The sequence below is a fragment of the Tigriopus californicus genome, chromosome 12, assembly GCF_007210705.1.
Source record: "Tigriopus californicus strain San Diego chromosome 12, Tcal_SD_v2.1, whole genome shotgun sequence".
NCBI lineage: Eukaryota > Metazoa > Arthropoda > Copepoda > Harpacticoida > Harpacticidae > Tigriopus > Tigriopus californicus.
Window position 1 is genome coordinate 3,069,103 of NC_081451.1, and position 21,770 is coordinate 3,090,872.

Below are 21,770 nucleotides of genomic sequence, written 5' to 3' on the forward strand. Positions count from 1 at the left end.
ATTATAATTAGCCAAACCGCTCACAGTTTTAAGTTATTTCTTGAAAAAAAGATAATCATGCTTTAAAAAGTATAGCATCAGTTAGATCTAACAACTGGTTATCGCAAATCATTACATGTTTCTTGTGATCTTCGAAATCGACTTGTTATTTTAGAACAATGTCAACACCACAAAATACGAAAACAACCACAGATATCGTTTAGGCGCCTATTTTATTGTTAGTATTTTGCATCAGCTTGTACGCACTATGGATCAGGCAAATAGCAACACTCCACCGAGAACAGCTGCACCCCCACGTGGTCATTGTTACTCGAGTAGTATCCCGTTTGCAGACCGCAAATCACTTGATTTGAGGCACACATCTTTTGATGCCACTGGCCTCGAGTCACGTCACCGCAATTCGATCGCATCCATGTCTCAGTCTCAGGGCAGAATAACTCTACGCATACCAATCCATGGTCATCTAATCATGAAAGAGATCCAAACTGATATTCAAGAGATTAAACTTTGTTGTTCGAATCTGGAGTTTTAAAAATTAGTTGCTAGAACTCTTAAAAGGAACATGCAATTGATTCTTGACTTGTTAGCTGGGTTGGTTAGAGCAAAGATGTTGTAAAGTAGATGAGAGGACAGTAACAAATTTACGTAATTCAATTATGCTTTCTTATAATCCCTCACTTGGTCAGATACAGTGTTCCTGAAATGTTAAATTTATCTTGAAACAAATATCTATAGCTAATAGGAAAAAAATGCAAAAGAGCACATATTTTTCAAAGACAAGGAAAACCTGAAATCAAGGAGTCAGCTGCTAAATTATTGAGTATTTGTACAAGGTAGTTAGAATGTTGATAAAACCTTTCAACCATTCTCTCGAGACTTTTAGGGACGGGTTTTGATATCAGTAAATCAGGAAGTTCGATTACTGTTTTATAAAAGAAGTCAGTTGTTGATTAAACTGTATAAATGACAATTCAAACACACTTAATGGCACATCTTATCAAAAGTGCAGAATATCAAATCATTTGATACATTATTTGCACTTCAAAGCCAAATTTCATTAGCAAATATAAAGTGAAATTATAGCTGTCACATGTTGAATGGTCCAGTTTGCGTCAAGATTGGCCACTAAACTCACTGACGACCACTTGCCACTAATTAATTGAGATGTTAAGTACATTTTCGATCTCAGGCACTAGTAACTTATAATTATTTTCATTACATTGTGTGCTGTTACTTTTACTCAAAATAAAATATTGGGTAACTCAAAACATATTTGAAATGTGTATTTTGGATATGTTTTGGTGTATGTTGGATATTTGAATGTGCTTCAACCACCTAGTTGTACAATGCATTGCAATTTCATGAAAAACACAGCCATTATAAGGAAACGGTGATGATCAAATGTACATTAAGCTTTTAGTCACGCTTCAAATTGAAAAACCTAATCGCCAAAGAGAATGCGCATACATTTTGGGCAATAAATGATTTAATACTTAAAGGAGGAGTTTTGATTTTGTTTTACCAAAAAATGCTTTCCGATGTGTTTTCAAAGACTTAACATACAATTTCTAACTGCATCAACATTTTTTAAAGAAAATGGAAAAGCTCATTTGAGAATGTGATTTCGCTGATACATGTAAAATGTTACTTAGCTATCGTCAAGTTACAATCAGGGCATTTGTCGGCTAATTTTTACAAGAACTGGTACATTCAACTTGCAGTATTTAAGTAGGTGCTTGATATATGTCCATGATGTTCATGTCTACTGAAGGTGAAACTGACATATCTATTCATTTTGACACGCTGCACTGCTTATCTAATGTGCCATTAAGTGAAGTGTGTTTTAGGTGTCACCGATACTTTTTGATGGGCAACTGAATTCTTTTACAAAACTAAAATTGAACTTCTTGATTTTCTGATATCAAAAACCGTCTTGAAAAGTTTCGAGAGCATAGTTGAAAGCTTTTAAGAACATTCTAACCACCAGGTGTATTTACTAGATTGGAAGTCAATGTCTCTTCTCAATGTTCCTTTTACAAACAAATTATTGGGAGATAATCAATCTGCATTTTTGAGCCTAAGCACTCCTTTTTAAAGGCCTGAAATACAGTTTCACATTATTCGTTATTTAATAAGGCTGTCCTTGAGCATTCTTCAAAATAGATTACCATGAAAAATCTCGATTAGGGATAAGAGGAACTTGGGGACGGAGAACAAAGATAAGGAAGCCGTATTCACGATAAGAGAGAACTTGATGTTGTTGATTTTGTGATCAAGGTGTCAGGAGACTTTGGCTTAGAAATGTCTAGACGACAACGAAGGTTATAGGTATATCATTAATAATTCATTAGAGCAATGCATTAGTTTTCCTTTGATTCCTGGAGTTCCAAACCCACCGGACACTGATCATCAAACATGTTAGCAATTAGCTACACATCAGTAATGGCTTCACCATTGACTTTAAAGGGCCCTTCCTCAGGTTTTCCTTGCATGTTTTGAAGAAGAGAAAAAATGGCTTAAGATTGCTTTGTTCATGACAAGTCGCCAAACGTTGTGTTGGCACTATTTCATTTATCTTCCAATGATTTTGGCAACCAATCAAGATGGTCTTAAACATAACCAACTCCTCGTTTATGCTTCTTCAAAAGAGCCTTCAAATAGGTAAAAAAGTCCTCAATGGTCTTGACCACTTTTAACCCTTAATATTTTACCGTGGGACCCTCCTCCTTCAGGTTCAATGTTCCCCCTGGCTCCACTGAACCCTGCCGCACATGATGAGGTTGGATTGTTATACCCGTTGCTATTCCTCTCTTTGCTCTTCAGGATGCTTCCACCAGGATCGTTGCAGATCAATCTCATCCCGTCAATACCATCGGTGGTCACTGCCGTGGACAAATAGATCACGTGGAATGTGTTTGCACAATACTCCCAAATTTCACCGGTGTCCCCAGGCTGATTCACAGCCACAGCTGAAAGAGAGAGTCTTATTTCTGTGCCCCATGCACGTTAACAATGAGAATGTTTTAGTCCAATAAACGAATCTATTTCCTTGTCACTTTGTTAAGCTTTGGCCATCCTTCCCGACAAAAGTGTTGTTATTCCAACATGTGTGACCTTCTTAACTACTTGGCCTTTGGTACTTGATATCACGTACAATGAGGATGCACTTTGTTTCCCAGCCCTGTGCAAAATGAGTGCGCTTCTTTGTAGATTCAAATACATACCTCCAGCTGCAATAGAGCGTAAAGTATGAAGCATATAGTTGTTCAATCAAAATATAGACTTTAAACCTCTTCACCTCGACAAGATTTGTCGCGAAAATTCTCATCCAAATTCGTATTAGGGCAAGGGCTTCCGCCATATCTTGGTTCAGGATTGTTGCACACCCGATTTCGAGTTTGGACGCCCACGCCACAGAATCGGGTCCAAGTTGACCAGCCGCCCCATTTACTCCAAACTCCATGAACTAGAAAGCAATTCCCTCAAAAATGTCAAAAAAGGTCCAAATACTCCTGAATCGATTTTATCTACACAGAAAGGAACAACCATTGTACTAGCTACTCTGTTCTTAATCCAAAATGAGAGCTGTCCAAGTTAAAGTAGACAGGTCACATATCAAGGCTAACATTGTTTTGTAATGTATGATTATAAACCACAAAAAAACGTGTTTTGCAATTGGATCTCAAAGGTTCTTCATAACTAGTTTTGTGCACCAAAATGACGACTCAGTTTAGTTGCCCAAGTTGCTCAATGAAGCAATATATCTTCGATATTCATGCGCTCTAATATCTCTACCGGTTCCAGGACAACTAGACCCAACAGACAACTCAAGCCAAGACAACTCAACCCAACAAGCAAATCAACCTAGTGGACGACTCGACCCATGGCAACTCGACCCAAGACAACTCAACCCGGGGGAAAACTTGACCCATCAGACAACTCGACGCAGTAAGCAACTCGACTCACTGGACAACACGACCCAGCGGACAACTCGACCCAAGACAACTCAACCCAACAAGCAAATCAACCCAGTGGACGACTCGACCCATGGCAACTCGACCCAAGACAACTCAACCCGGGGGACAACTTGACCCATCAGACAACTCGACACAGCAGGCAACTCAACTCACTGGACAACACGACCCAGCGGACAACTCGACCCAAGACAACTCAACCCGGGGGACAACTTGACCCAGCAGACATCTCGACCCAATGGACAACTTGACCCAGTATTGAACTTAAACCCAATATGTTGGCGGACAAATAGCTCATACTTATGGAGTAAAAGTGAAACTGTGATGTAAAATATGTCAAAATTTGAAAGATTTTACACAATCCATCATTTGATATTTAAAAGCAAGTCATGTTTACATCATTCAATGTGTGAAAATTAAGTTTGATAGGTCAAGTGTCAGATGGGTCGAGCTGTCCGGTCTCCATCTCGACCTTATGTATACACATGTTTTGGGGAGTTGCTAATATTCTAGTTTGTAGTACTCATCAGTCACCTGATTCCATCAAAGAGCTCTCATTCATTGAAAAGCAAAAACAACCAAGAAAATAAGTGTTTTGGGGATCCAACTCATGGAGGGCGTCATACCTGTACAAGAAAGCTTTTTGAAACCTTGCTAGAAGACGTTCTGAGCTTTGCGTTGCCTCCTTATTCGGTATTTGATTTGGAAGAAAGAGCTGATTAAGCACCCCCCTGAGCAGCCTTGAATCTGATTAGGAGGTAACTTATAGCTTGAACGTCTTTTACCGAGGTTTTGTGGAGCTTTTGCCCAAAGGTCTGACGCCCTCCATGCCCAACTTTAGGTCGATGAGATGCGCCTTAAACCTCCCCATAATTCGAACAGATTTTGGTTATTTCATTTTTGAAGAAAAAGCCTTCTCAAACATGAATAACAAGCGAAATTAATCTTTGGCAATTGCTGTCAGGCAAAACCAAAACGAGGGCAAATCAAAGGAGGCAAAAACAAATCTCTCAAATCGAGATGACAAGATCTACCAATACGGTATGAAGAGATCGAAGATGAGTCTGATCATTCTGAAAGTGAAAGCCTAAGAACAAAGCGCACTTTTAATATCATCAAGAATGTCCTTGATGGTATTGGGCAATGAATATACCGAGAGCCTCATGCTTAAGATGGCCATAACGACTAGTATGTCAGAGCATCAAGCCCTCACGATGGCTGCCATCAAAATTTTAGAAAGGAAACTCTTTTCTTATGCCACAAAGCTGAAAAGGTTGGAGGGATCCAGAATGTCTCTAAATGAAAAGACTAATGGTATGAATCTGGACAATCTGGTGGCATTTTAGGATTGTCATCAAATAGCTATGACATAGCCTTGAGTACATCTTGCTTGAATCATCTTTTGTAACCGTGTGAAAAGACATATTTGGCTGCATTTTGGCCTCCATTTGGAAGAATGTGAAGACATCTATTCAAACATTGGACTCTACCTCAAACTCTGGAACAGTCTTCCAGTCGAAGCAAAAGTTGAAACGAATGATAAAGATTCAAGAAAGCAGGAAATAAATATGAAAAGACCTCTTTTTACCTCTTTACCTCTTTTCGCAGTCTCAATTCAACAATTTTGTTTTATTTATTTTTTTTATCAAAAAGTTCATAGAAATACCTAATCATGGCTTTCTATAGATAAGTGGAAATAAGATGTTGTAAGGTTGCGTGATACCGAAAGCCTCATTTGAAAAATCGGGCCAATCTTTTTGGCACATGCGGTACGGGTAACGAAGACCAGCTACACTACATTTGTGTCAAAGCAAATAAACTCGATACTACTACTACCTGGACAGTAGACAGTGCATGAGAAAGTCTCTTGGTTATCCCCAGGGCAAGGAGGTTTGGATTCTATAGGGTTGGGAAAGGAACAATCCCGAGTGCGGTTCTTCAAGCCTTGGACACTATTTCCACATTGGTTCTGATTGTTGATACAAAGGCTCCAATCGGACCAAGGTAACCAATCACCTAAAACCCCAGAAAAGGCTTCTATTCATTAGCAAACCAAACAAAACCAACACTTGTCCCTACCTGGTATAAGATGCAATGACCGAGACATAGTTTGGGGTAATGGAATGACACTGAACGACCCTTTGGGATCCGCCAAGAGACATTCCGAGACCAGGAATGAAAACGCTCGGCATAATGGCTCCTCAATCTGGCAAAGGCCAGCACATTCTACTTCAGAGGTCACAGAGTGAGACACTTGCTTGTAAATCATCGGAGGCCATTGGACCGGATCGTAGAGGACCTTATTGAATTTAGCAGATGATCCTTGGCATATGATTAGGTAGATTCCAATTCCGCGAAAGAATCGATCCCGTCCTTCGAACATGGTTCATCCAAACTGAACAAGCCGCTAATCAGTTGCTCAACTGACGATTAGTCACAAAGGATCAAACGTTGCTGGCAATAGATCATAATTAAAGCACTTTTTTGAATCAATCAGGGACGACGACACTTGAAACGCGAATAATGTAACCAAACCTATTCTAGTTTTAAGTTTGTTGGGTTTTTTGATTGATTCAAATTTAATTAGAATTAGCAAGTCAAGCAAATCCAGCAAGAGTTGAGGAAATAAAAACGTTAAATATTAAGTCCTCTGGACAATGTAGGCGCTGAACAAAATATTTTTCTGACAGACTAGCTTCTAGGTCAAAAAGCGGTTTTTTGGCATGGCATCCCTACATTCGTATTTGTCAATATTTCCCCCGTATCTTATTGAACTAATGTGCATGACAGCTATGTATTGCGACATTTGCCCCCTGTTACTCAAAATTGTTCCAAGCAATGTTTTATCACTCGCATCTAATGTATAATTGGCAAATGGCGTTTTGAGGCCATTTGGATCATCACTCAATTACGAAAATTCTGCCTTAGCAACCACCCATCCGTCCCTGGCCTGTTCCTGAATCATATCCCCCAAACTCTATGCATTTTTTAACCAAAGTTTCTGCTCTTAAACGATAAAGTTTTCTACAAAGATTTTGGCACATAATATAATTGTTTAACGTTGATGAAAATTCATTCGGAATTATAGCAAATCTGAATTGATACGCATATTATTGAACAATCGCTTCTCATTTTTTACCTTATATTCTTAACCCTCGACTTTGAAGATAAAAAACAGGTTCAACACAAGATATGCATAATCCATAATCTTTGATTGTCGTAACCAGACATCAAAAGGTGTCGAAATTAATATTATGCTAAAATTATATGAAGCAAAGTAAACTTTGAAGATATATTTCGGGTGGTTCGGCAATGGTCTGCCACCCAGAACGGACAGGAGACGAATGAGTAGAGGAAGTGAGACATGGAAGGCGAGCAAAGGGCAAAATGGAGCAAGAACCAGTGAGCTTCTCATGAGAAACTAAGATGTCAAACGACCAGGACCAGGAGAACTTGAAAGCCTCAGGTCCCTGATGGCCTCTAAAGCATCTTGATCTGTGACTATGAGATCATCTTTTTGTATTATGCCTTTGGTATTTGGGGTGCTAGGGTCGGAGGAGTGAACCTTGCCCAGCCAGCGAAGCTAGCCATCACATCATCCGTTTAAAGTTCCGATAGGTAGTGTCATAGTTCGCATCAGATTGGTTCTCCGTCTGTGGGTGTGGTTAGCGTCTAAAAGTTTCCTTGAGAAAGGTCGGGGAGGAGAATCAAACCGGGGACCTCTCTCATATTAGGCAGCTGCGCCAACCACTACACCACGTCACCTCCCTGAAATGCTCAATTTGACTAACATCATCAATCTCAACCATAGAAAACCATGATCTCAACAGACTCGTCATTAGAACATTGAGTTGTTGCTTCTAAACTCAGTGGGGTTGACAACACACTTGAGAACTGATCTCTCAACATGTTAGCAATAGCCTCTGCATTGCTAATGGGCTTCTCCATCAACGTAAAAGATGTTAAATCTTTGTCATAGAGCTCGCATAACAGAAAAAGCCGGATTCAATGTTTCAAGCAGTTGATCGCAAGTTTAAGCACCCTTACTGTGATGATGTCCATAGTATTTCATGAAAATCATATGATATTTATACTCAAAAACAATTTTCTTCGTCGCAAATTTCGTCAATCTCGTTGAGGAACAAAATGCAATCGCAAATTAAAACCTCGTTTGAAATGTTTAATGTCTAATCGATTCCAACTGATTTGTATCAAAACTGCCACGGCAACTGACGGTTGAAATATGAAAAGATGACTTAATACAGTCCCAACCAATAGTCATCAGTGAGGGTCGGATAAATCAGCTAAAAACCGAAAACGTAAAAGTAAGTTTTAAATAAATGAAAAATGTTTTTTTTTGTTCAGTTATGCAAGTTTCCGATGTGCCGCTAGTGATGCCATATGCCACTGAAAATGTAAGTTGGTAGCCCTAGTTGCAACCTTCCATGATTATTTATTTGATCCAATCAGTAGTTGTTGGGTGTTGTGACTTCTACTCCTACGTTTATTCACGGACTTCTAGAAATACGGACTGCAAACAAGCTTCTCGCCAAATCGGCTTGCTCTTGGTCATAGTCACCCTGAGCCACTTTTCGAATTAAAGTAATAAAATAAGAAACGTAGATCTCCTCAATTAACGGTAGGTCAATTTTACATCATTTACATCCAAAGTCGATCGTTTCAAAGTTATGTTGTCAAAAGCTTCTGTAGCTGACCAAGAGCAGGCCGAAAGTTCAAATTTTATGTCATATTTACTCCATAACTTTGAACATGTCTCCTGAGTTCCCTAAACATAGGATTGGGCTCAAACTTGGCTGAGTTAATCTATTCAACCAGATCTTGTGGTCGTATGAAGTGCTTATTTGGAATAAGATGAGGGGTTTAGGAGATAGGATATTTTGTTCGTGGATAAACCACGGACGTGGTTTATTTTAGTCCTATCACAACAGCCCGAAATACATACATACATACAAAACTCGTGAAAAACATTGTTTGCCCAAAAATGACCGAACTAGTTGAAAACTGAATTCAACCTACAAAAATGTCTTTCCCACCCCTAGTCATCAGCGATTTCGGGAGACAATATGCAGGTTAGAGTTCAGTTACACGATACGAGCAATCAAACAAATAAATGGCGCCCCTGTCCCTAAATCGAAGATCGAAGTGATCAACCTAATCTCTGGTCAAGATTTTGACTCGGACAAGGCAAATGGTGATGGCAAATTCAAATGCTTGCTGTATCATTTAATCGTAAAAAAATGCCGAATTCCAACATCCAAGTAACTCGTTCTAAAGTGTTTTTGAAACTGGAAACTGGCTCTTGAGTTCCCTAAGCATAGGTTTGGGCTCAAACTTGGCTGAGTTCATCTATTCAACCAGACCTTGTGGTCGTACCAAGTGCTGATTTGGAATAAGATGAGCGGATTAGGAGATAGGATATTTTTGCTTACGTTTGCAGTCCATACCTCTAGAAGTCCGTGTGTAAGATAACCTTCTGAAATCAAATCTATATTTTTCCCATTTTGTTGTCTCTGTCGTGTATTACAAAGGTTGCAGAGCCTCCTGAAGGACGTATGTGATTTCACGCACAACGCGTGGTGACTCAATCATAAATGTCTTTCTTTGAGGTATCCCCTGCTACAAGTAAGAGGTATCAATTTACCCAGGAGTTCAATGGGCTTTTCAGATGGGTAACAAAACCATTTGGCATTATGTCCTTGGCTTGTTTTCGGATTTCGCTCCCGGTCACATTGAACGTTGATTCATTCTGATTCCATAAAATCCGGGAAGGCAGTGGCTGATGGCAGATCACGAAAGTTTTGTTTTTATTTCAAGGGCGACAAAATTCAATTAATGTATAATGCTTTTGAACTGACTCCTGGCTCGAATAGAGGAGGTCAGTTAAAACAAAAAAAAACATGAATATGAGCTCAGAACAAATGCTGAAGGTGCACGGAGGTTGGTTCAACCAAACAGCTCTCCTGTCCACAGACTTCTAATCGAGTTTAATGCACCAGATTCTGCAAAAAAGGGATGTTTAAAACACACGGAATTGCAATTCAGCAAATTCTTGTCCAAAGTAGGTGGCTTCTTTTCACTGAAATTTGACAAAGGCAAAGTTTTACCAACACAGTCTAGGAATTGAGAGGGTGTTTCAATAATGCAAATGAAACACGCAATGGCTAATTATCATTTGATAACCATTGCTGGGTTAAAAAAACAGAGGGTAAATAAGTTTCAAAACTGATCTTACTATAAAAGAGGTTTTCAAATAACCCAATATGAGCAAGTGGAGGTGCAAAAAACGCCTCAAAAGTGGGACTGGGATGCAAAAACACATATTAGAAGGTGCTTTTGCTTCAACTTTGGAAAGAAGCAGCCAAGTACAAGAAACCCAAGGACAAAACCGAAATCAAAGTCTGTAATGCTCAAGAATGGATTACTTTCTCATTTTTTGAGGGATAAATAGTAAAAACTTCCAATTGTTTTCAAACACTCTGTACAGGGTAACAAAGGAGTGAGGAGTGACAGTAAATAGATAGATAAGTTGAAACATGATAATGCGATGAAACATTCGTTTTTGCCATTTTATCTAGTATGATCTGTAAGTAATTTTGTCACTCAACCTGACACTAATAAGCCTCTAAAGGGTTATTGAAATGTCCTAGTTGATCAAAAACGCTTTAAAGACGTGAAATATTTGAACAATGCAGTATCTTGTCGCTTTGATGTTTCTCTCTTGCACGGCTTTGATACAAAAAAATATCTGTGATCATATTTTTGGGGAGAAGCAAACGGGGACAACCCAATTCTGTTAACGTTAAAACCCCTAATGAAAGCTCAACTTTTCTCTTGGTCAAGTATTGTAAAATCAAAGCCTCTGCCAAGAACCCACTAATAAATATATGTACATTTATTGTATTAACAAATTTTGAGTACGGTCCACATTTGACCGGAGTCCCTGCCTTAGAAATATGAAGTAAACCTTGTAAAAATCATCGCCTTTTATGCGATTTTTGTTTCAGGTGAGGCGTCCGGCTCCAATTGACGAGGCTGTTCAACAAGATATAAACTGTCATCCATTTATTGGGTGTTTCAATTCTTAGTATCATTTCTTATGGAGCCAAGTCCCGGATATCATTGTGGCTGGCTTGGAGGTCAAGGCCAGGAATGTGATGGCGATTCACTGTATGCCATTATAAATCCCTGCATATGATTATGAAACTATTTCTTTCGGATTCCTGATATTGATCATGAGTCGCGATAAAAAGCTGATCATTAATTTTGCTTAGTTACCTTATGTTTTAAACAGAATGTTTTATTCAATACCAGGTTCTCTTGTACCACAAGTGCTCAAATAAAAACCAGTCACTAGTTCGAGGCTCAACAACATTTCAGGGCAAAGCACAAAGTGCCGTTTCACTTCCAAATCTTGAAACAACCACGCCCGGACATTGGACCGATGCATTATTTCTGAAGACAATCAAGAACGACGTTGTGGTCCACTTTGGAGCACTCAAAACTCCACTTGAGGTCACCTTGACCATGATTGGATGTTGGCAGTCTGTAAAGCATTTGTCTTCACATTCACCCAAGTCTCCTCCGGTCAGAACCGTTGTACCCACATTCACATCTGATCCAATATTACCGAGGGAACAACACAGATCGTCAGAGGAGCAAATACTCATGTACAAAAATCCTAGAGCATATGGATCAGAAAGCGAGGTAGGTGCCACAATATCGCTTATTTCTGGAAATATCAAAAATATGGTGTGGTTATTGAATCAATGGCGATTGGATTGTGGAAAATGAATTGTCAAATTACATGTGGCAGTGATGATATTCATGAGAGGACATGAATTGAAATATTACTGTTATCGTTAAAACGGAAATGCCTGAGAGAACAGTGCAGATCATTGAACCTTTCACTGAAGACTCACACATACGACCAGTGCTTGAACCGTTACCGGATAAAAGTAACGTGTTACCATTACTGTTACTTTGCAGAAAAAGTAACGCGTAACCGTTACCCGTCACTTTTGTAGAAAAATATGGTCGCAAACTGCGAAGAAAAACACGGTTTTGACATGACGGAAAACAAATGACAAATAAGCGATGGTTTAAGGTTTGAAGATTAAGTGTTGCTTGGTTTCAATCTTTTTTCACTTTACGAGAACATTTTGACAAGCATTTTTCATCTTTCTTTGCTGGTTTTAAAAAAGTTAACATAGAGCAAGTATTCCATTGGTTTGACGAGTAGAAAATCAGTTTTACATTTTGAGGCAAACTTGTGGGTTAATGTCATGCAACTAGAAATGCTATACGTCACAGTAAATTTGAATTGATAACAGCCCCCGTGATTATTTATTCGATCCCATTAGCATGGAAAACTTTCAAAAAACTACGGGGAGGAAATCTTTAAACATTATTACTTTCCCTCAGTAACGGAGCAGGTTTATTGTCTCTCCCGTTACCTTTACTTTTTTCAGAAACGTAACGCGTTACCGGTATCGTTACCCAAAAGATAACGGGTTACTTCAAGCCCTGCATCTGACTTTTTGCTTGCTTGATTTTTTGCATGAAAAAAAGACCATTGTTTTTATCGTATCCTTAAAAAAACACGTATTTGCAGGAGGTCCATATATGCTTTACGATTTCATGGCGTCGACATTATATCAGGTAGAAGAAGAAGTATGAATTACTTGAGGGAGGCCGCTGTGCAAATATCGCAAGAGTCGACGTCATTTTCAACCGAGGTTAAAGTACAAATTTGAAGCCCGCCATGCAATGCTACACCACAATCTCTGGTTCGAGTCTTGGACCCTGTTCCACACACTGGTTCAATACCATTCCCCAGGGACTCCAAGAGTTCCACTCTCCAGGGACTGCAATCAAGATTGGAATGGTTATTATTTATCCATCCTTAGGTGTACAGTATCCACTCAGATCTAAATCTTACTTGGACAAGGGTTTTCATTACAAGACATCACCTCTGTATCATTCCCTGAACAATCTTCGCCTCCATTTGAAGGGGGAGGATTGATGCAAAAGCGGTTTTTTACGGATGAGCCACCACCACAAGTGGCACTGCAATCTGAGTTTGAAGACCATTCAGCCCATCCACCGTCAACTGCAAAAAACATTTGTCTAATGAAATTTACCGCATTGTTACTAGAATTAGACCAAATATGTTCTTGCATGGAAAAATATATTTTTCGCATATTTTGTGCAAAAAAATGTTCTTGTCCATTTTCATTTGTTGTCTTTTTTCGTTTTCTCCTTTTTCGTTTCCCTTAGGCTGGTTCTTGATTCTCCTGGGAGTTTTTAAATGAATACCTCATTTCATCTGGGTCCCTAGACCAACTGTAATTTTATCAAAGATGTAGAGCGTGTTCAAAACACGTCTTCATAGACCGCCGGCACCAATTAAAGGAAGAAAATTTGGAGCAAATTGTTGTTGCAATTTTTTGGTTGATGGGTGCTAGGGTCGGAGGGTGCACCTCGCCGGCGAACGAAGCCAGCCATCACATGGTCCAGTCTCAAACATCAATAAGCACTTTCATGTCCGGTATTAAGTTGGTTTTCTGTCTGTGTGGTGTGTACCTAGCGTCTAAAAAGTTTCCTTGATAAAGGTCGCAGATGAGAATCAAACGGGGAACTCTCTCAAGTTAGGAAACTGCGCTAACCACTACACCACGCTTCTCCCCATTAAAGTGTTTTTATGTAAGGAATAAATAAACGGGACAAAAGCAACAAACTAAAACATGTTTGGTTAATACAAAATCAACATATTTGGGTCGTTTTAAGTAACACAAAAATGACATTTTTAGGCCAAATATCAACATATTTTGTCGGAGGCTACGCATCACTAACGTGTGTCAAAGAGAATATCATCAGGGTGGCGTAATTCAACCTTGAGAAAATCATCCAAGTCCTTCAAGGTGGGATTGCAATTTGCGCCTCCCTGAAGTTTCCCAATCTCAATGTATATTGTTGGTTTTTTCGTACCTGGACAAGCTTTGGTATTACACTCCTGGATTTCATTGGAAGAGGCGTCTGGACACGCGGCTCCGTCAAACTGCGGGGCAGGATTCGAGCAAGTGCGGGTTCGTGTCTCGTTAGCCCCTCCACATGTTACGGGGCAAAGACTCCAAGGAGTCCATTCTGTCCAAGCTCCGTCAACTATTTAAAAATCGAATTATATACATAAATACTACTTTGAGGATATGCTCCAGGCATTGAGGTCGAAGCTTCAATAGATGAGAACATTCAGTTTAGATATGCAGAGTAGTGATTTGGCATGGCCCATCAATATTTTATAACGAATGTTGCAATTACACTCATAAGACTTGATAAGACTGGATTTTTGATAATGTTAGTCCGAGGCCAAAAAAATGATCAGCCATTTAAAACAAGCACAGGAGACCCATCAGTAAAGGATATATTTTTGGGAATGAATAATCAAATTTGCCTTAAAAGTGTTTTTTTTTTCAATTTCCTGGCGCTCAATTGACTTTTTTGATCAAATACAGACAGTTTTTCGCGCTATCTTGTGCTTAAAAAGTGTAAAAGAGGGTCTTGAAAGCACAGTCGAAATATAACTAATAGCAACTTGCGTACCGTGTTTATTTGTTCCAATTTTGAAATTTAATTTGCTTTGACATGAGCAAAATGACATCTCATGACCAAACTTGAAAATTATAAAATCAATGTGAATTTTTAGGGGAATTTTTATCGGCCGAACATTTTTTCTGCGAACTTTTAATTTTTGACTAACAAACTGCTTTGTGTATGTGGGGAGAGGGGATGAGACATAGAAAGGTCCGTAAGATAAGCGAGAACTTCAATGTTTTGACTAGTCAGGATTTTCTGACAGGCCCAAAGGTGTTAATCTTTTCATTCACTACAGTTGACTCGAAAACCTGGTTGAGGAAAACGCTCATCGAAATACTTTTGAAGATGCACTGAAAAAAATACCTTTTGCACATTCTTTAAGTGCTGCATACGACTTTGTCTCAATCTTCTTGGTTTGTTGAATAATAGTTGTTGTTCTCTAATTCTCACACTATTCCTGCATGCATTCTTGCCAAAGTTTCAAGCTTTTCGTAAAAATGCAATTAGACGCTTTACGCACAAAAGAGGCAAATATAAAAATACTTTCATTTTTGCCCAAGCCTGAATGGATCAGTATAGGGTATTAATTTGGGGGCCCAAGTTAGGAGACAACTTAAAGGCCTTCTGATTTCAAAGATTTTGAAATAAACAAAATATATTGAAACCTTTGGATGTTGCTTCAAACTTTTGCAAAATTAGAACCGTGTTTTTCTCTATGTGTGATCATATTTGAAGGCAGTAAATTGAGGGAGCCCGAGAAAAGAAGAGAGTTGGGCTTCAATGCTATATTCCTGGATTTCTCGAGGGCTTAAAGGTGCTCTCAAACGCACATTTAGCCTCTACGTTCACTAGAATTGACCTGAGTTGGGACAAAGCTCATGAATGCTCTTGAAAACGTACAATATCAGATACCTTTCTACCTTTCTCTGAGTACTGTACAATCCCAACCGTTCTAACCTCTCCAATACGAGAGCTCTCTCTATATCCTCAATGTTCCTAGTAAAACATCTTGGGACCTGCTCGAGCTTTTGCAAACCTGCTGAACTAATAACTAAACTTAACTAAAACTAATGAACCAAGCCTAAATCGGCGAGGCATTTTCCACCTATACTGGCTAGAAGGGAGGAGTTAATTGACTTCAAGAATTTCAACAAGTTTGAACTTCATGATCTTCTCAACACACTTCGCAATATTCGAAGTGAGTAGAATTCGGCCTGTAGTTACTGGGGAGTGACTTATCTCCCCCTTTGAAAATTGGAACAACAGATGACTACCTTCAGAGAAGATGGAAACTTGCCCTGATCCAAGATGTAAGTCATCAAGTACGAGAAAACAGGAGCAAGAACCTTGAGCATCTCATCAGAAACTGAGATGTCACACCATCAGGACCAAGAGAGCTCGAGAGTCTCAAGTCCCTGATGGCCTCCAAAGCATCTTGATCTGTGACTACAAGATCATCTAAACGCTCAACTTGACTGACCTTGCCATTCTCAACAGCCTCGTTATTGGATCCATGAGTTGTTGCTTCTAAACTCCGTGGGGTTGAAAACACACCAGAGAATTGATCTCCAAGTATGTTGGCCATAGTCTCTGCATTGTCTATGGCTTACCCATCGACCTCAAAAGGCATACAGGGTGTTTGACATTTTTCTTAGAGTTTGCATAAGAGACAAACGCCTTTGAATTCGACCTCACCTCTTGAACAACTCTACTTTCCTTTTTCAACTGATCTGTCTCAATTGGAGGCCTTAATTTTACCCTGGATCAACTCCAACTTTCGTTGAAGGCTCTCCACAATTACTGGATTCCAATTGTTTTGAAGTCTTTTTGCTAGTCTTCAAATATGCATTTGACTCATCTTGACTGGATGTCTTTCTCCAGTTAAAGTAAGCAAGACTGAACTAAAAGCAGCCTCATTTCATTCATGTCTCTGCACAGTGGTTAAAATGCCTTGATATGTTTGAAAGGAGCATCCAATACTTTTCTGGCCCACAAAATGAAAAGGATCAGCTTTGATTTTAATATTTCTAGTATTCTAGCTCTGATTAAGCATACCTTTTGAAAACACCTAAAACTGAGAAAGCAATGGTAATAATAGTGGCAAAACAACATTTGATAGACAAAACTCGAATCATGCCATAACATGTTTCTTAAAATCCGTAATAAGTGAATTTGTGAAATACATTTTGCAAAAAAGAAAAGTACAATTATCTATTTATTATAATGAACAATTTGTAAAATACAAGAAGCAATAACTTTTTAGAATATATGCTGTCTTGAAAATTCGTTTGAAACTAAATATAAACTGAATTGCGATGTCTAATTGATCTCTAAAATGCGTCATTGATTGCTTATTTTTGTAGAGTGTTTAAATTTCCAAACTAAGTTTTCAAAAAATGAACACGTTATAATGTTTCTAAACATTGCTACGCGACAATTTGAGCTGTTTTGAAGGAAGGAAAGAAACCTCATGTTCTTGTGATATTGAAAATCAATATAATTGTGTATCATTTGTTTACTATATTGAGTTCGCAAAATAAGATGTCATTTTGGAGCTACAACCGACGGGATAAGCACCGTGAAATTCATTGTAAAGTATGCGCATTGAATTTTTATATTTTCAAAGTCAGTTAATATTTAGCAAAATAGAAACTTAAAGAAGAATATTGCAATTATATTTGTGGGGATGGCTATAGTTGCACCTTTCTATATTTAAAAGAATGTTTTCATTTTACCTGAGCTCTCCATGTTTCTCATCTTATACGCCTTTAATTTGAAGGTCTTATTGAAAGTATCGAAAAGCATTGCTGAACTCAGGTACGGAGGGCTTTGATGTTGATTTTTCATACTAAATTGATCATGGGGTGTCTATGAAGTCATCCAAATGGTGGGCCCTTTTTGTAAGGAACTAACTCAATCCAATTTAGCAATTCTTGGCCTCACAAATCTTTGGCTAAATATAAAGCAGCTTTCATGAAGTCCACTTTGGGCTCATTTTTTTCCTTATTGGTTAAAAATGTCCTTCTGGATCATTTTGATTTTCTCGAAGGACCATGAAATAAACTATTAGTGCAACATCTTTGACCTGAATCCCATGGGATCTCGGTTATGATTAAATGTTTGCAATGTGATTGTGAAATGTAAAAATCAGTGGCCTACGCCCTCCATAGGCTTGCCAGATGGTCCAGAACAATTACCATCTCATCAATCAACCTGAAGATGCCTTATTAAGGAAGGGTGCACCAAAGTCCTCTAAGGTTTGCAATCTTCACTTTCGCTCTCTATTATTTCGAGTGAGTTTGAATTTCTGATAGTGGCCTGGTACCCCTAAAAGATGCTTTGTCAGGATGATGGGAACGTTTGCTTCAGCTTTTCGGACGCAAAACCATACTGCTTTGAATTAGACGCACTCTCAAATGCAAGCTCAGAATTGCTAAAAGTGAGTATTAAATGAAGTCCAAAGTTTTGGAAATAATGGCTAAACATGTGTTTCTAAGAACTCAATTTTGGGCAACCTTTGTTGATCACAGAATGGGGCACCATATTGGACCCAATCAGAGTGTGGGACCCAAGAACGACAGTCTAATCAGAGCAAAGGACCCAAGAGGTAACTTTGCAAGATGTGTGGTTTTGCACCTCCCTGCCTCTCAATGTTAACTCTTTTTATCACCTTGTATGTTTTGAATACACACTTAAGTACATATTTTTGGCTTAAATTTATATGGAAAGCATGTTTTGTGTTTAAAGGCATATTTAGGTGCATATTTTGATTACTTTTTATGCATATTACATGGCATAAAATGGATCTTTTAAATGGACCCTTTGTCAGTGTTTAGTTATGAGTCATTTGGGAACCATTGAACTCAACCTCCCGACCAGAAATTGAAAAAATCATGGTCACGCTCTCCAAGACAGGCAAATTCCCTCGCCATAAATATTCGAACTTATAGGGAGGAACATGGCTAGTTTTAGGCTGTAGCTGGAGGAATTCCTGTCTACCCCGGATTTTTTTCCTATTGTTCTGTAATTCAGGTGTCCAAGTTAGACTGAGGTAAACGGGTGATACAAGATGGACGAACCGTGAAATTTGACTTGTTCGAATAAAAATGAAATAGTACTTTGTATGTTCATATTGCTCATTTATTTTTAGACCTGCTTTAACAGGCATTTCTAATCTGAGCTGCAATTAGACGATAAAATCAGAATTGATCCCTTTGACTGTATCGATCAGAAAAGTATTAGCTAGGCATTCCCATCAAAGCACATCAAGGCATTAAACAAATTTTGTAAGCAAGACATCAAATGATTAACTCACTTTTGTCACCGAAACTGGTCAAAAACATCCAATCAAGGCAAAAAAAATTAAAAAAATTAAAAAATTAAAAAGAGCTTCTTTTTACTTTGTGCGATGACGGTAATAGTGCTTTTTAAAATGGCATCAATTACCGATATATTTTTGGTCATGAGTTGTGTTGTCAAAATAATTTCAAAATTGCGACAGCTTTATCATGGTACGTAGTTTCCACTCTGCTCTCAAACCTTTAAGTACACTTTTTAAGTACAAGATTGCGTAAAAACAGGTTGTTTGATCAAAAAGAGTGTGTGTGAGCCTGGAAGTACAACAATTCTAAAACAAATTTGAAATCTATTCACCTATTATTACATTTAGGTTTAGTTTTTTAACTCTAAATTCAAATTGCATTCAGCGATATGTCGCAAGTGATTTAATATCACATTGTGATGGCACTATTGTCATCAAGAACGACTTTCCAATATGTCAAACGTTTTTAAGATGTCTCGCACTCAGTTGGTCAAAAGGTGAAATGTTAGAGGGAAAGGAGAGGCATTGTACGCGTAAATTGAAAGTCCATGCGAAACCCATTCAAGTCCTCATTAAGCTCAAGAATGGGATGTCTTGGTGATTTCCTTCTCTTTGTGACCGAAAAAACGGAGCATTTTTGGTCGCTCTTTACCAACACCCATTGGGGAAATGTTTTGATCAAGGAAATTCTTGATAAACCAGATGTATTCTGACATGGGAAGCTACCCAAGTGTAACTTTAGCTTTAAGAGCCAAATCAACGTTTTATTCCCATGGGATCAGTCAAAGATTGCACTAATAGTTTATTTCATGGTCCTTCGAGAAAATCAAAATTGATCCAGAAGGACATTTTTAACCAATAAGGAAAAAAATGAGCCAAAGTGGACTTCGATGAAAGCTGCTTATATTTAGCCAAAGGATTTGTGAGGCCGAAGAATTGCTAAATTGGATTGAGTTAGTTCCTTACAAAAAGGGCCCACCATTGGATGGACTTCATAGACACCCATGAATTCAATTTAGTATGAAAAATCAACATCAAAGCCTCGCGGTCTGAGTTCAGCAATGCTTTTCGATACTTTCAATAAGACCTTCAAATTAAAGGCGTATAAGATGAGAAAACATGGAGAGCTCAGGTAAATGAAACATTCTTTTAAATATTAGAAAGGATGCAACTATAGCCATCCCCACAAATATAATTGCAATTATTCTTCTTTAAGTTTCTATTTTGCTAAATATTAACTGACTTTGAAAATATAAAATTCAGATGCGCATACTTTACAATGAATTTCACGGTGCTATCCGTCGGTTGTAGCTCCAAAATGACATCTTATTTTGCGAACTCAAATATAGTAAACAAATGATACCAATTTAAATATTGATTTTCAATATCACAAGAACATGAGGTTTCTTTCCTCCTATCAAAACAGCTCAATTGTCGCGTAGCCAATGTTTGAACCATTATAACGTGTGTTCATTTTTTAGAAAACTTAGTTTGGAAATTTAAACACTCTACAAAAATAAGCAATCAATGACGCATTTTAGAGATCAATAGACATCAGCATTCAGTTTATATTTAGTTTCAACGAATTTTCAAGACAGCATATATTCTTAAAAAGTTATTTGCTTCTTGTATTTTACAAATTGTTCATTATAATAAATAGATAATTGTACTTTTCTTTTTTTGCAAAAAATGTATTTCACAAATTCACTTATTACGGATTTTAAAAACATGTTATGGCATTTCGAGCTGTTGTTGTCTATCAATTAGTGGTTTTGCCCATGCCACTTATACCATTGCTTTCTCAGTTTTAGTGTGTTCAAAAGGTATGCCTTAATCAGAGCTAGAATACTAGAGATATTAAAATCAAAGCTGATCCTTTTTCCATTTTGTGGCCAGAAAAGTATTGGATGCTCCTTTTCAAACATATCAAGGCATTTTAACCACTGTGCAGAGACATGAATGAAATGAGGCTGCTTTTAGTTCAGTCTTGCTTACTTTAACTGGAGAAAGACATCCAGTCAAGATAGTCAAATGCAATATTTGCAAGACTAGCAAAAAGACTTCAAAATCAATTGGAATCCAGTAATTGTGGAGAGCCTTCAACGAAAGTTGGAGTTGATCCAGGGTAAAAATTAAGGCCTCCATTGAGACAGATCAGTTGAAAAAGGAAAGTAGAGTTGTTCAAGAGGTGAGGTCGAATTCAAAGGCGTTTGTCTCTTATGCAAACTCTAAGAAAAATGTCAAACACCCTGTATGCCTTTTGAGGTCGATGGGTAAGCCATAGACAAATGCAGAGACTATGGCCAACATACTTGGAGAATCAATTCTCTGGTGTGTTTTCAACCCCACGAAGTTTAGAAGCAACAACTCATGGATTCCAATAACGAGGCTGTTGAGAATGGCAAGGTCAGTCAAGTTGACGTTGTATTTTGATGATCTCTTGAGTCACAGATCAAGATGCTTTGAGGCCATCAGGGACTTGAGACTCTCTTAGCTCTCTTGGTCCTGATGGTGTGACATCTCAGTTTCTGATGAGATGCTCAAGGTTCTTGCTCCTGTTTTCTCGTACTTGATGACTTACATCTTGGATCAGGGCAAGTTTACCATCTTCTCTGAAGGTAGCTCATGTTGTTCCAATTTTCAAAGGGGGAGATAAGTCACTCCCAGTAACTACAGGCCGAATTTCTCTCACTTCGAATATTGCGAAGGTGTTTGAGAAGATCATGAAGTTCAAACTTTTGAATTCTTGAAGTCAATTAACTCCTTCCTTCTAGCCAGTATAGGTGGAAAATGCCTCGCGATTGGCTTGGTTCCATTAGTTTACTAAGTTAGTTATTAGTCAGCAGAGATCTCTCTCGTGT

At 38.3% G+C, this 21,770-nt stretch overlaps 2 protein-coding genes across 2 annotated transcripts in view; both read right to left on the reverse strand.

The window, feature by feature from the left end:
- Window positions 1-175: 175 nt before the first annotated feature.
- On the reverse strand, window positions 176-6,505 carry LOC131891907 (coadhesin-like). Its single transcript, XM_059241596.1, has 5 exons — window positions 6,054-6,505; window positions 5,811-5,990; window positions 3,299-3,466; window positions 2,712-3,230; window positions 176-463 (listed from the first exon to the last, which is right to left on the reverse strand). Exons 1-4 carry the CDS (start codon window positions 6,355-6,357, stop codon window positions 3,061-3,063), a joined length of 822 nt encoding a protein of 273 aa, XP_059097579.1. The 5' UTR covers window positions 6,358-6,505; the 3' UTR covers window positions 176-463; window positions 2,712-3,060.
- A 6,183-nt stretch (window positions 6,506-12,688) lies between these two features.
- Window positions 12,689-21,770, reverse strand: part of LOC131891791 (coadhesin-like) — a 12,265-nt gene continuing 3,183 nt past the window's right edge. Inside the window, exons 4-6 of the mRNA XM_059241454.1 lie at window positions 13,983-14,156; window positions 12,934-13,104; window positions 12,689-12,859 (exon numbers count right to left, since the gene is read on the reverse strand). Of these exons, the coding sequence (XP_059097437.1) occupies window positions 12,765-12,859; window positions 12,934-13,104; window positions 13,983-14,156 (440 nt within the window). The 3' untranslated portion in view covers window positions 12,689-12,764. The remainder of the gene's footprint in view (window positions 12,860-12,933; window positions 13,105-13,982; window positions 14,157-21,770) is intronic.